The sequence below is a fragment of the Solanum lycopersicum genome, chromosome 12, assembly GCF_036512215.1.
Source record: "Solanum lycopersicum chromosome 12, SLM_r2.1".
In the NCBI taxonomy this organism is placed as follows: Eukaryota; Viridiplantae; Streptophyta; class Magnoliopsida; order Solanales; family Solanaceae; genus Solanum; species Solanum lycopersicum.
Window position 1 is genome coordinate 53,514,018 of NC_090811.1, and position 16,570 is coordinate 53,530,587.

General features: G+C 34.8%; 1 protein-coding gene across 2 annotated transcripts; it reads right to left on the bottom strand.

Moving 5' to 3' along the window:
• Positions 1–3,266: 3,266 nt before the first annotated feature.
• On the bottom strand, positions 3,267–16,163 carry LOC101267493 (agmatine deiminase). 2 transcript variants are annotated; one of them, XM_026028578.2, is made up of 12 exons: positions 16,041–16,081; positions 15,538–15,691; positions 13,796–13,909; positions 13,588–13,677; positions 13,403–13,487; positions 12,169–12,224; positions 11,991–12,069; positions 11,281–11,415; positions 9,762–9,994; positions 8,856–9,014; positions 8,212–8,310; positions 3,267–3,531 (listed from the first exon to the last, which is right to left on the bottom strand). In XM_026028578.2, the coding sequence occupies exons 1-11, from the start codon at positions 16,064–16,066 to the stop codon at positions 8,221–8,223; spliced, it is 1,221 nt and encodes a 406-aa protein (XP_025884363.1). In that variant the 5' UTR covers positions 16,067–16,081; the 3' UTR covers positions 3,267–3,531; positions 8,212–8,220. The 2 variants fall into 2 exon arrangements, with proteins under 2 accessions (XP_025884363.1, XP_019067170.2); XM_019211625.3 differs by lacking the exon at positions 3,267–3,531 and having other exon boundaries at positions 7,909–8,310; positions 16,041–16,163.
• Positions 16,164–16,570: the final 407 nt, after the last annotated feature.

Below are 16,570 nucleotides of genomic sequence, written 5' to 3' on the forward strand. Positions count from 1 at the left end.
TCACACGAAATATCTTAAAACATCTTTCATATAAAATCATAAGAAAATACTAATTCTCAACATATGACAATCTTAGACACAAGAATACTTGGGACACTGCCCATACAATACGAAATATAGAAACTTAGTATATTGCAATACTTTGAATAAAAGAAGTCTAAAGATAGTTATGTCATCGAATCAAGTAGGGACATACTTCAACTTGCTTGAAAGAGTCCTTATTTCCAAGCTTTGCTTCAAGACACTTTTTACCTTCCATCTACAACTTTAGATATTGATAAAATGTATGGAGTTAGAACAATGCATGTACTAAGTATGGCATAATACATAAAGTCACGACAAATGGACATTTATGAGAAATATGATTTTTTTGTTAAAACATCATATTATAAGTATAAGAATCACATTTAAACATCAAACATCATATTTAGAATACATTCCAAGACATATCTAATTATATGAAATTATAAAATCTAACTTTACAGTGAGTAGTGATTTCATGTAACTTCAAATGAAACTCACACATCACAATATAGCATCAATAATATATTGAAACACATAAACATGAGATCCTCCTACCAAAGGTGATTTCAAGGCTCACTTAAGTGATTTATGAAGCAACCTCCCATACAATCCCTTCATACACACCTAAGAGATCCTTTAGACTACCTAAGATAAGATCATTCTTACTTCACATAGTAGTATATTTATAATAAGACATTCTTCTCCAAAAGGTTATCAAAAGACACACTTAAGTAATTTAAGAAGAGACCGCCCATACACCCTCTACAAGCCTACCTAAATAATACTTTAGACTACCTAAGTTTAGACCATGTATACTTTATCAATTTACTTTCCTATGTAGATATTTCTTAAGATTTACCTAGGTAAAATATGAAGAGACCATTCATATGCCCCCTTCACACCTTAAACTACTCTAGGTAAGTACTTATTCAGTAACATGGTTTCTAACTTAAGTCAATATCTTCATTAGTTCATTAAGAGACATTCAATATTTAAGGTCATCCAAATAAGGGTCTTGGAGAAGACCTAGGGACTCACTCACTAACATCTTCAAAGCCTAGTCGTGCAATGCGTAGATAGCATCCCATACCACTACCTAAACTTCATAGAACTTCTCCAACACTAGTAGGTATCTCAGATGATGAGAATAAGCAATAATCAACATAGACCATGGTAGCTAAGCATGGAATCCGGAATCAAACCTACTCCAATAAAGGGTGTTCTACTTGCCAATGGTAAAACTAGGACACAACTCATGCAGGACAATGGTTAAGAAACTTTGAAGGGTTTCTTTGTTCTATAATGTCATCATATTTAGAGCAACTCACCAAGAATACTCACTTGGTATTATTCTTTGTTGTCATAAAGTAATTCTAATAAAGGAGTATATGAAGAGGTTTTATATCTAGTTCACAACCCAATCACATTACACCTTACCTAAAAGGGTACATTAAGGCTACCTACAATGGTCAAAAGGATAGATCAATGACTTTCCTAAGGATGATTTCATGTCTTTTCAGCCAATCAACCCTAAGTCAACATTTCACACAAGAAGGATACCATTACGACTTTCAACTTCAAGGATATCATAACCTTCCATCTAGGACGAAGGTTTCACATAAGGACCTTCTTAACTATGTTCAAGGTCGCATGTCAATCACACACAAAAGAATAAGAAGCTTTAGCATACTAAGTCAAGAAGTGATGTTCACATTTTACATGTATCAAGTAAGGGACAAAAGTCTACCAAAACAAGACACACACATACTTCAACATATCATATATAGCATATCATTCAAGAGGCACATGGGGACAACCAATTTAAACTACAGGTCACCCTAATCACTAGTATAGTATCATCAATCTAAGTTATCACAAGTCTCATACAATAAATCAAGAAACATCATACTTCAAAACAAAGTAATCCACATAATGACTTCACTATAGCCTACTAGAGATACACATATCATCAACTAGAAGAAATCATGTTTTGACTCCACAGAGATACATAAGTCCTAATGACATTCACATATTCAAGTTATAACATGATAAAGCCATAATTCATAAAGTAATGCCGACAAGGCCACAATAGTCACTAGTATAGCACATAAGCACCGCCACCATAAGTGGCCCATACCAAACATCATTATCAACTAAGACCTATACTACACAATATAAAAAAATTTAGGTTAACATACCATTAATACAACCTCACAACTTCAATCCATATCCAATTCAACCAAATCAATATACCAAGGCTCTTACCAATAGTCATAATCAACAATTCAATTCAATAATCACATATACAATGAACTCAAGGTAATACAACATGAAATTTATCTAATTAGGGAAGCCTACTTACAATTCTAGCATGATTCATTCATAATTCAATAGCTCTAATCAAACTATAAGAATTCAATAGCTAAATGACATAGTCAAATCACCCATAAAATAATCAAAACTAGGATTTCATGAATTACATGGGTTTAAAGAGTTTTAGGTTAAATCATCAAGTTAACATCAATTCAATCAATATACAATTATTCAAAACGTTTTATGCAAGAACCCATGGTTGGATATCACAATAGGACAATTTCATCTTTTGAAAGACTTTGGAAATCACTTTGAACATTGGATCCTTCAAGAAAAGAGATTCAAGGATGAAGGTCATACCTCAATTAATGCTAGACCATGAAAATTGAGAATAATTGATGGAGAATTCAACCTTCAAGCTTAAATCTCCCTTCAAGCTTCAATGGTGTTCTATAGAGTTCTTTAGAGATTTTGGAATAATGAATTCATCTACGTTTTGGACTTTAAAACCATTTACAATATCAAAAATAACCTTAAGAAGTCGCCCAACTAATTTTAGGAAGGCTAGGTGATAATCCCACACTACCCTCCACTTGGCCGAGATGTTGCCGGAATTTGCAGACCCATCTACGGCTCCCCAACAACGGAGCGTTGACCCATCGACGAGCCTGTCACATCCAGGAATGCCTCGTAGACGTAACCGGCATTGTTGTCATCTTTGAGGACCAAGAGTATCCTCTTAGCTTACATCATTACATTCATAGGTCAAATTTAGCTGAAATATAATTTTTTTTACTACTTCTACATTGAGGTTTACATAGAACTCTACATACACATAACACATATATATTGAGTATACATAGACCCTTCATATAGGAAGATTACTTAGTCTTCTACTTTTATTGCACATAAATATATAGAAGATAACATAGTCTCAAATAGTTGTCTCATCTCTAATAAGAGTATATCAATTTGGACCTACAACCATACATCAATGAAACAAGACCACATATAGGTCATACAAAGTTTAATATCCAAATGAAAAGGAAAGAAACACAAGAGTTTTGAACACAAATAATATAATAGGCTTGATAGTGACATCGCCCTCGGATAGTGAGGACCTACCCTACTTGGATGATTAAGAAAACCAAGTCTTCTTCAAGTCGTCTCCAAAAGCCCTTCAACGACCGAAACCTAAAATGTTGAGAAAAAGGAAGAAATGGGGTTAGTACACCACTTGTACTAAGTATGAGACCAATAGGCACACATATCATGAAAACATGCTAAAAGGGACATTTCATTAAGTATGCAATTTACTTTGAATTCCTTTATGCATATTCAACAAGACCATACCAAATCAACAAGACATATTTATTATGTCATAGGCATGTTCATCACAAGACCAACAACATCAAAACTATTCAAGTTAACATGCATATCATGTAATTGAATACATAGTCAAGTAACTCTATCATCAAGTCATAAAAAACTACAAACATGAACAAGAGTTCATTATAACATAACCAAAGCAAGACAATTACCCATGAACCCCTATCAAGTCAACAAGTGCAAGGACCAAGAAAAACCCCAAAATCTTACTCAATCAAGTAACCCAACAAGAATCATGACCAACCTCCTACTTCACATAGCATGGAATTTAAGAGTACATATCATCATACTTCAACAATGTACACCAACACATATTCATAAGTGACACCAATCAACATATAGTATGAACAATGTGCAAGTTTATCATATACATATCATGTACCATTATGAGCATATTCATACATAAAAACATCCTCCTAAGACTCCCTTCAAGTCTAACTAGTGCAATGTTTAGGTACAGTCTCATACCCCTACTTAGACTAAGCTACACCTCTTAGGTCATCTTAGTTAGAGTTCAACCCTTTAGTTCATTTTACCTTTTTGGGAACATCTTGCCCTAACCGACATAGAACATATGAGCTAACGTGGAATCTGGTGTCATGGAACCCTAAACCGAAAGAAGGCGGGCTACTTGCCAAGGTAGTACCAAGACATGAACATAGCAACTACGTGGATTCACTAGCTAGTAATCCTATGGGGGCAACATAATTCAAGAACTAGGAGATATAGTTGGGACCATCTTTATGCTACATGCATTATATTCTCCAATCTCAATAACACGTTCGTGATCCTACCTTCCCGATGTGGGAAGGGACACTCCTCACTCTAGTTCATTCAGTGCTAAGTTAGAGTCCCTTTTTGAAATGTCTTTAATGTTTTTATCAATCATCATAGGTTATTGTAGGTCATATGTTCTAGCCCTTGTATAATCATCATTATCATCATAGCTCAATAAGAATTGCATGAGTATAATCCTTTCATTACAATTCGTATAAGTGAGGTTAGCACATTAGCATTTTCATATCATGATAAGGCACATTGGTAAAACATTTACCATCCTTATAACATTTACATCTTATCCAAAACCTCACAAACCATAGTCAAGACATTTCAATTCAACATCATACCAACCCTATAAATCCTAACACAAGGCATACTCCAATACAATATCATGACTTAATCACAATTAACCATAATTGAAGTAAAGAATAGGGATCACAAGACTTATCAGGTCTTCTTCATAAATTCATCATCAAGGTCTTACCATCAACCCTTACTCAACGCAATTAGGGTGTAGTATCATCATATAACCATAACCAACATGATAACAAAGCTAATTAAATTACTATTTCACAATTCATGACTGGTTCATAGCTTAATATAACATACTTAGGTCAATTTACAACATACTTCATAACCTAGATCAACTTCTCAAATCTAGCATGATAGGACTATAATAAATCCCAATTTAGTACCAATTGATACAACAATATCATCTATTAGTAATTCAACTAATAACCAATTCAATTGAACCAATATAATACAATTCATATCAAGATCACAACCTAGGGTTAAGGGGTAAAAGTCATCTTCTACAAACTAGAACAATTCATCAAGATATATCATAATTGAGTTAAAAGACATGTTAATATATTCATAATATCCAAAAGAAATCATAAAAAAATCAATTCACAACATCAATTTCGAGATTGGATGAAACCGCTTGAAAACTCAACTTTTGAATTCAATTTGATGGAACCCTTTGAGGAAAGAGGTCTCAAAGGTGAAAGACATCACATACATTAATAATTGATGAAGATTGATGGTGAAACTTGACACTTTGCAGCCCATAAACCCTCCCCTAGCTTGATCTTCAATTGAGTTCGTCACTAGAGAGAGAAAGAAGAGAGAAGGAAGAGAGTTTTTGGGTTTGGGAATTATACGAGTTTAGGTTATGCTAATTAGTTAGGAAATTATATAGGGGGTTAACTCACTTAATTATATCTCCCCTAACCCCCTAAGTAACTTCCTAAATAAGCCAATTAATTAATTAACCTAAGCTAAAACGTGCAGTAAAACAGGCCCTCACAGACGACACCACGATCGACGGATCATGGATCAATCGACAGCCAGCCCCCCCTTCCGTGCTGCACATCTGTCATTTGATTCAGAGACTGATCCAAATGGACCATTATCCAAAATGTCTAAGTGTTGGTCAACGGATGGCATCGACACCTCGTCGCCTGCAGTCCGTTGATTGACACTACCTCATTGCAACTTTTTGCCAAATTGCAAGGGTCCTCCTCAAGGGTCTTTGGTTGATCCTTGGGGAGTCTTGCTCGGACGTTTTTCAACTATGAATCAATTTAAACACATGTTAGACACCCTTCCACCAATTTTCATCATTTTCCAACTTCTAAAAGCTAGTCAAATAGGCTAAGGCACGCTAGCACCTCATTGAACTAGTTTCTGGACGTTCTTGGACCTTTTGGTTTCTAGACATCCTAAATGACTTATATTCATTAAAATGGACCTTAACACAATGTCTAAACTTTATGAGACTCAAGTTAGGCTCTAGAACATTTCTTGGATTTTCGAAGTGTTACAGAGTTGTATTGGCAATACGTCAATTGGGTCAGAGCCTCACATTAGGGAGCTTAGGCTCCTGCCACCAATTGTCAACCTACGCCTCCATCGACGGGGCGTTGATTCCTCCGTCTTTTGGGGCTAGTTTTGACCGCTTTTCGCTCTTGAGTTGGGTCCTCCTTAAGGGCCCTTGGTTGGTCCTTGGCGAGTTTTTCTCGAACAATTCCAACCCGAATATGCTCATATACATGTTTAGGACCTCACCTATCAATTTCATCCTAAACGAACTCGGTAAACTCGATAAATACACTAAGGCACACAAGAACGTTTCAAGGCAAGCCTTTCAAACGTCATAGATGTTCTTGGACGTGTGACCTCCAAACTTCATAAAACTTTTAACACTGCCTCCTAACATCATCATAACCCATTTTAGGACTTTAAAACACCAAGACACAAGTGTTAGGATCTAGTTCCACCTAAGTTGTTTCAGAGGTGTTAAAATTACTTTTTGTTCTTACTTAAAGTGTGTCAATGGACCTGTCCTTTGACTGATAGCGGACGCGCGTATTCTATTAGCGGCCAACAAAGAACCATGACTAATAAGGAGATGTTTAAGAAGATGATGAGAGAGTTAGGAAAAACCAATGTGAATGTGGATAAATTTGCAGGATAGTTGAGAAACAACTAGTTTTCCACAAAAAATTTGGAAAGGCGGTTTGGATAATTTGCTAGTGCTCAATGTGTGCCCACAAGGAGGTCTACCGTGTAATATGACCCAAATCCTAGGCAAGTGAATGGTGTGGGTACCCATAGTGGGCTGCAGTTAGAATAAGTAGCTCCAAATAAGGGAAATACGAAGTAGCGAGTGCAGAAAAAAACAAGGAGAGCTTGGTCATGGTTCGAATGACAAGAGGGTTGCACCTCAAGTAAAATCACCTCATTTTCCACCGAAATTCAAGAAGTAGAGCAAAGATGAATGCTTTGGTAAGTTTTTCTCTCTCCTTAACAAGTTCACGTTGATCTACCTCTGGTTTAGATGAGTGTAGTTCCAGGACATAGAATAGGTTGCCCACCAAGTTGAAAGACTCGAGTAATCTCATGGTTTAAATAACAATTTGGCGAAGTGTGAAGCAGGCCGAAAATATCACGCTTACATCCTTGTATCAGATGTCGGGGTTGTAGGTAGGATCAGACTTAGCTAATAGACAAAAGTAGAAAGATAGTTTAAACCCTTTTCTCCTTTTTAAAAGCACTTTAAAGACACACTCATTAAAATAAGTTAATTTTAGAAATTTGACCAAACATGATATTAATAATGTACAAAAACGATTCGAAGTTTAGCATTATCAAGAAGTGCTATTCACAAAAATCAATCCAAACAAGTTTATCAAGTTTCTTGATTGAGATTATAATACTATAAAAATTAGTCCTTTCAAAATGAATATTGCATTTTTTTTGAAAGAACCTATTAGTACGTATTTTTTAGTCAAATTGTATGAAACATTTTTTGCAATGCCGCAAGCAACCTTGAATTGAAATGATGTAACCCAATAGAGCCTAGAAGAGAAACTAAGGCTGTTTTGCTGACAGTAACGGTTGTTAAGAAACATTTGCACATGCAACTCGTTCATTTCATGGTGTAAAAATGAACCAGGGAGCGTAGATAGAAGCCTGAATACAAGTTTGATCAAACGTAATACTATTGAAATCTAAAGCTTTAACCAAAAAATCTTACTTTGACCTGGACCCAGACATTATTTTGGCACTCCAGAATTTCGAACGAAGAAGCAAATACAGAAACTAAAGTTTTGCACGTGTGATCATGAAGAATTCCATGTTATCACTTGTACATGCAAATCTTGTTATCCCTCTGCTAAGACATGGAATCCCATTTCTAACCTTGGGTAATTATTCTGGGCCGGTTGGCTGCTGTTGTGTGATACAATGTATATTTCCACCTGCTAGTACAATTTCCCTAGCACCTTCAATTCCTACAACCTGCAGCAATCATATATTCAAAATTGAGTTCTGGAGAGAAAATTAGATTTTATAACTGAAACGTGATGAAATATTCGGTGCAAGAATAAGTTCGCAGTATCAGACTGCAACATTTTTCATCAAATATTTCATGACCATAGTGGTTAAGAAGTATGTTTAGCATCTCTCAATTACAATGCCAAATCTGTAGTGCTAAATGATAATGGAACTGGTATGTGCACATACGAGGAGTAGGTCTAACGATTACTAAACTAATGCATAAGCATGTGGATGCATGCGTACATGAATAGTCATCATTTATAATCATATGCTTGGTCTTGTTTGTTCCTTTCTTTTTTTCAATGGATTCTTCTGTTTAGCATCCGAGTTTCTATAAGGAATCTTTCTCGTGACTTTATTATTTTTGGGTTCGATCATTCTGGGTCATGGGAAGCAATATTTACTGCAAAAGGGTTGCCTGGTAATTTTTTTATAATTGGTCTTTCCATTATGTTCAATAACTACCGACTCTTAGAAATAGCAAGCAGATCAAGTTCCTTGCTTACCTCATGATTTGGAAATGCCAGTGAGAGGACTCTAATAGCTTCTTCATCCCATTTTTTATCCCCAAATTGCGGAGTAATAATTGCACCATTAGCAATGTAGAAGTTTACATAAGAAGCAGCAAGCCTTGTACCTGAAGGCCTAGGTTTAGCTTCGCCATCCTGTAAAGACAATAGTAGGATGAGATCAGAATGATGAGACTCCAAAAAAATATACAGAGAAAGATGCTTGATTTTCTACTTTTAGATTGTAGTTTCTTAAGATAGTAGAATAGCGAAGCTAGAGAAGTGCTTGGGGTACTTTGGAGTTCAGAAAGATTACTATTGCATGAGATCTATAATGTCACTAATATAATGTTCCACAAGTGATATTTCATCCAAGCAGTCGTTACAGAAGGTCAAGTTACATTCTGCCTTTTCACAGAACATGACCAAGAAGTCTGTCAAAAGCTTGGAATTAAAAGGCCACAATTTCTCTAGGGACTTTGTCTTTTGAGAGTCAATACAGTGATGTAAAAGGATAGTTGTTTCAATTAATTTATACACAAAGATTTATGATTACTGTTGTGCGAGCAAAATGAAAGTTATATTTCAACAGAGAGGAAGACGACGACAACAACATACCCAGTGTAATCAACAGAAATGAAGGCAGCGTCATAGAAAAAACAACTGCAATCCATATTTAGTGATCTTTGATCCAAAATTTTAACTGATGAAAACCATCCTACCCATAAATGTGTTGCATTTATAGAAAAAGATAAGAGAAATAAATCATCATTTCTATATCATATTAACAAATTCTACCAAACATTGACTTGAGAGTCATTGATCTTTTTAGACAGCTCTACAATTTATCTTTTTTCTTTTTATTTCATGAATAACAGTTGTAGAATATTACCAAAAAATTACCTGAACTATTCCAGCTGCTTCCTCATCTGTCATATAGAGTGGCCCAGGTACATGGAGTTTGATCACTTCTATTTTTCTACCACTGGCATCAGAAGTATTTTCAAGAATAGAGAGTGCTTCAAAGGATCTTTCATACTGTTCATCAGATACATCATCAGTCCAAGACAACAAAACGACACCAGGTTTCACAAAACAGCACATGTTGTCGATATGACCATTTGTATCCTCATCACCTGCAACGTCAACAGTAAACTAAAACCTTAGTATACACTTCTCTATGATTATTTTGGAAAAAAATATAATAAGGGAAACATCAGCAACGGCCAGTGCATAAAATTTGAAAGATAAAACAATAAACCGCAAACTCATTGAAGAGTTAACATCCTAATACGTTAATTGAAAACGACACTGGTACTCTCTAATAAGAAATCATCTTTAGGATAATAACCTCCAAGGAACTAACAAATTTTAATATACCAACTTTATTCCGATTATTAAAATTAATATTCTTTTTATGTAGGTCCCTTTGGATTGTTCATTAGGGAAAAAATTTGAATGTGATTCTGCGTTGTCATTAAAATATAAAGTACTTTAGATTATTTAAGGGTATTTTGATCCTGCAATAGTGTAATACCCGACTCAGTATTCAATTCTCTTCTTATCTTTCCTTCAACTAATTTCTTCTTCGCAAATATGAAAACAACATAGATATATCGAATTTTAAAGACTTCTTTGTAATAAAATCCTTATAATTGGCTCAGAATTACAGGTCAATACCATTAAGTTAGCTAATTTTGAACTTAACATTTCTATGAAGGTTCTGTGGAGATGCCCGAAGGCTAGAGGTGTACATGTGGAGTACAGTAGGACGATTAAGGACATGTACGATGGAGTCAAGACCCAGGTAAGGACAGGCAGACACTCAGAGCACTTCCCAGTTGTGATGGGGTTGCACCAGTGATGAACTCTTAACACGTTTTTATTTGCTTTTTAATGGATGAATTGACGCGGCAAATCCAATGTGAGGTGCCATAATGTATGTTATTTGCAAAGGATATAGTTCGGATTGATGAGACTCGTGGCAAAGTTAAAACTAAGTTGGAAGTTTGGAGATGGACTCTGGAGTTTAAGGGATTCAAATTGAGCAAAACCAAGACAGAATATTTGACGTGCAAGTTCAGTGATGAATCAAATTAACCTAGCATGAATATGAGGCTTGATACTCCAACAATCCAAAAGAGATGAAGTTTTAAGTATCTTGGATCTATTACCCCATTGGGGAGATTGATGATGTCACACATTTGTATTGGTGTAGGAAATTTCAAGATTCTCACGGCTGTTTTGTCTTATTCAAAAATTAGAATGGATGCACATCATATTAATGACGCAACTAAGGTTAGAACTTTGTTAAATTCAACACAACCACATGAAAGCATGGAATTTTGCAGGTCAAGGACACAATTGGACTAAGACTAATTATGTGCACAAGAAAATGTAAGTTCATGAGCAGAATGAATACCAAGCAACCCTCGAGGCAGCCAAATAATCTTCCTGACTCCGAGATATGCTTTTAGTTCATTCTCAATCTGTTCTTTAGACAAATGGGGATTCCTGTTTTTGTTCAGGAGGCACTCTTCGGTTGTGAGACAAGTCCCTGAAGAGAGGATAAAGGAGGATAATATAGCATGTTCTTTGCATCTAAACAACAATCACTAGATCGGCATATCAATTCAGAATACATAAAATATGATATTCAAGGCAAATAGATAAAGACACAGCATGGAACTGATAAACGCCTAAGTAGATGAAAGTAAATTACCAGCAGAACTTTGAACTCTTTTTTTCAGCGTTCTAAATTCAATCTGTTGGTACATTCAGTACCTTATATTACTAGCTATAAAATTAAACATGTCATTTGGAGGGTGTTTGGATTGGCTTAAAAGTTGGTCAAACCTACTTTTAAGTCAGCTTTTGACTTTTGGAAGTGTTTGGCAAATATAAAAATAACTTATAATAAGTCAAAAATCACTTAAAATAAGTTAGAAAGTGTTTGGCAAGGTCAAAAAAGACTTAAAAATAAGTTTAAAATGATCGGGAGTTTGTCTATGACTGGAGTTTCATAAATAGATCACAGCTACCGAAATCAACTCTCTGAAAAGGAGAAAGAGCCTCGTTTTCAAACTATAAGAAAATCAAGTTGAGTTCAGAAAATAAATAAAATGTATCTACCTTCTCCATCAACATGAATGCTTCCACCTTCAAGAACCATAGAATGTGGAAACTTTGGGAGCTTCTCAATTGCCAAAATCTAAGCAAAAGAACTGAATGGTTAACTCAATGGAGCTGTATCTAATGAACAATAATGTACATCAACAAGACACATTTGCAGCATTTGAAATTTGCAGACCTTTCTTGCAACAAGAAGGTCAAGATTCCAGTCTTTGTAACAGCCCTCAACAACACCTACATATTTCAAATATCACCATCATGAATATGTTTTGCCAGAGAGAAAGAAACCAAAAGTATCTTGCATCAATCCAAGGACAACCATATATTACTGAATATGGTTTTAAGAATATTACTATGGAAAGACAGAAGTCATAGAACAAAGAACACATGTGATTTAACCAAGCACACTAAAGTATATTTCTCTTTGTGGATGTTCTAGGCAATCAAAGCAGAACACTAAACACAGAAGATAAATATCCTGAGTCCTTCAACATATCATCAAACTGTATTTCTATGGATTCCATATGACATGACAAGCGGGAGAATAATCGTGTCATATGCTGGAGCTGAATGCTAAGAAAGCCTCAAGCATTTGAGAAGGAACAAGTCAACATAAAGTACCATCATTTCAGATTGGCTATTAGCTAAATTGTCTGATGATTGACATTTGGGGCTAAAGAATTTCCTTAGTGGAATAGATGAGAATTTTCCCTTGACAACAAAAACACACATTTCTGACTAAAGAGCATACAGCTTTAAAGATAAACCTATGGAGAACTAATATTTTGTTACAAACAAGATAATCATAAGTTCAAACCTTTAGTTCCGTAAATTGCAGATTTGAGACTGTTAGTGTTATTCGTTTTAAAGTCATTATGCTGAACATTTCCAAACACACCACAAAGATAACAACACACTACACTGCTATACATAAACTAATAGAACAAATTTAGAAATACACAAACAAGATCTGTGAATGATAATTCACCCAACAACCAAGGTATTTTGAGTAACCTTACCCTCCTCTTTGACTACAGAACCAATATCCTCCAGAATAAACTGCATTTCTTCCTTAATAACCATCTTGACATCTATGTAACTGGTAAGTAACAGCTAAAAATTCATATACATTGTAATAACTAAATAAAGCAGTAATATTTAGGTCTTATTTCCACCCTTTCTTCCTGTGTTTATAGACCTTAGTTACAGCAGGTCTAACAGAGACTGAGTATATTTGTTAAGCCTCCAAAGGAAAAACAAAACCTTAAAATTAATGGAAATCAGATTGCACTTTTTAGGTAATGGGTGAAAACTCCAGGAACAGGAGACTCCAGTAGACAGCTTTTGCGTGAAATAGAAAAACAGCATAGATGTTCCTTGTAGATATCAAGAGTGGGATCCAACTCTCTTACCACCCCAGCTATTGAAGTTCCAATCAACCCCTGCAACACTTGACACTGCATTTTCTGCATTTGCTGTGGTATTTCTGATGACGAACTGATAAGATAAAGATTAAAAAATTTTGTAACTTTTTCTACAGTGTGATGGCTAAAAGTAAATACCATTTAAATTCCACAGAAAGGAAACAGTAGCTCACAGTTGGACCAGTGTCACGAAACCAAGAATCATTGATGCTCATTTCCACAACCCTGATATGCTTAGGCAACAAGCTGCGTGCATTTTCCCACTGTACAACATAGATGTTGTGTTAGAACCACACGCTAGGGAATATGATTCTTTTAGTTAAAGAGGGACTATCATGATGTGATAAGAAATTTCTTTTGGATGCCTTCAAAACTGTCAACCTGAGCAGCACTAGCGCAGACTGTTACTGATTCAAATCTTGAAATAGCAGATGCTACAGTTGCAAATGCACGCTGACCGTGGACTGCATTATTTCTCCAGTTATCTGGACGTTCCTACATCTCAATAATAAATCTATCAGCAAATAGACACCCAAACTTTTCTCTGGTTATTTTTAAGCACTTACTACCAGAATATCCTGCCGCACAGAAAGTTGGGCCAAAAAGAAAGGGAAGGAAAAAGAAATAAAATTGGGATATAATACTAACTGACCAGGGATGAAGCTACATACCCTTTAAAGAAAATATAAATAGTCATGATAAGTTGAGAACCATACAAATGGTATCATATAATGTCATTAAAAAATGTGAAATCTGCATTCCAACAAAGAGATTATTCACATTGTAAAATCCACTCAACCAGCCGTACACAGAGGTAGATTCAAAATTTGAAGTTTATGGGTTCTAACAACTCTAGTTTGCCATTGAACATGCAACTGGGTTGGCAGTTTATACATGTACATATTTAGCGGATGTCCCAACACATATACAAGGTGTGGAGCTACTGGGTTCAGCCAAGCCCGTATGATATACTATACATCCACCTCTGTTCATACTCTACTAAGATGGAACTCCAATACAAAATTTCAAACAGAGACTTCTGACACTTATGATACTAAAGGGAACTAAAGAAACTTTCACCGATAATAAAAAGGAGAACCAGGAACTGAGTTTATGTTTGCTGATGAGTCAAGTTCCTTCGCAGTGGCATCAGAACAGCTCTAAAATACAAGTATGACAATTTGCTCTGAAGCAAGAGTGCAACAGTCACATTCCTGAGTAATATGCAAACTCACTAGACAACGAGTTGCACCAATTCCATTCATCCTGATTGGCACAATGCTTAGTTTTGCAGCTACATATTGGCCTGTTATTGAATTACATGCTATATTTGATAACCATAACTGCATTCTCACTTATCAATTATCTAACAATTAGAGTCTGTGGAGTGAGATTATATATATTTAAATGCATTATTTTATTTTAATTATCAATCTTACGGCTACTAGTATAACTATTATGGTCCAAGATGGAAGTAGAGGTTTCTGCTAAATCGGAGTGAGTATTTACACCACAAACCACAACATTAATTTTCACTAAAAGAGACGTAATTCCTCATACAATAGCGAAATGACTTTGATTTTTCCCCCCTAAAGGTCTTAAATAATGATATGGACCTGCTTGTTCAATAGAAACTCAATTCCATACTTATCTGCCCAGTCAAATATCATTTCTGCTCGGTAAACAATTATTTCATATTCCGCGATAAAAGTCTAATCTCACCTTAGCAAAAGTACAACAAACTTTGCAAACCAGTCCGATAATCATGCTCAAACTTCCAGATTTTCAATATTATTTTTTGGAATTTCATGTCAAATATGAACTTCCTATTGAAATTCATCAAATTCTCCTCCAGCAGAGTTAAAAGGGTAGAGTAGGAGCACCCAATGGTAACACAAAAACATTGGGTCATTTCTAGTAGCATTTGTTGCAACCATTCTTACAAAACTGTTCAGATAAAACTTGCATGATTAGCCATCATCCTTGTATCCACACAGACACCACAGATACATCTAACTAACCCTAAAACGAAACAACCAAAACTAGAACCAAAAATCAAATTATGCAAGAATAAAAAATTTCTGTGGAACAATTGGCAAGTCGAAGGAATATAGTATTCTCACCGGCCAACCCATCCAACAACCAGAGTGGGGTTCCCATTCTGCAGGCATACGGTATCCATTTTCAACCGGCGTACCTTTCAGATCCATCACTACCCTCTTCTTCTCTCTCGCCAGCAGCACCACCACAACAAACACAAGCGAACATGACCGTACACTGTTTTAAAGGTGGTCTTATTAGAAAAAGCACTGCCGCATTTGTAATTTGTATTTTTTTAAAATTATAATTATTATACGAATATATATTTTCCTTTGTTTCAATTTATACTGTTCATTACATTTCTTGAAAGACAAATAATTTAAGTTTAAAAGAAAATTTGTATATTAAAATTATAATTTTTTAAATTGAATTTTATATATTTTTAAATTACGTAAAAAAATATAAATTATAATAATTAATAATTTAAAATATTTATAAAAAAATTATTATTAAAATAAATTTATTTGAATTTCAAAATTAGAAAAAATTATGACTAAACGAAAAGTATTTATTTTATTGAACACACCTTTCACCAAACCTAATGGTGTCCATTGATGGCCCTACAACAAAGAGAAGGAATCTGCAGAAAGACCCACCCCAAAAAAAGATGATTGTCACATTAAAAAGATTCCTTTTTTTATTCAAGAAAGAAGATTCTTAAACAATTAGATATGGGGCTCAATATATATTTATTATTATTTTGGGAAAAGGCATAGATTCCTGCTTGAATTTATGTCGAAAAGTCAGTTACTCGCTTAAGATATTATGATGATTTATTATATACCTGAACTTATTTAAAATAGTATTAATGATCTCTTCCGAAGACAATCTCAGTTTTTGTGTAAAAAATGTTATTGATGATGTAAATAATATTATATTTTTTTAACCTTTTTCCCTTAATATTGTCTCACATTTCCCCAAAACAATTATTTCTACTTTGTGTTCTCCCTCCCTTCTCCATCTGTTTAGTTTTTGAAATTCATTTCTTCTTTCTTTTTCATAAATTGAAGTAAAAAAAAAAAAGAAGAGAAAACAAGACGAAAATAGTAAGATGAT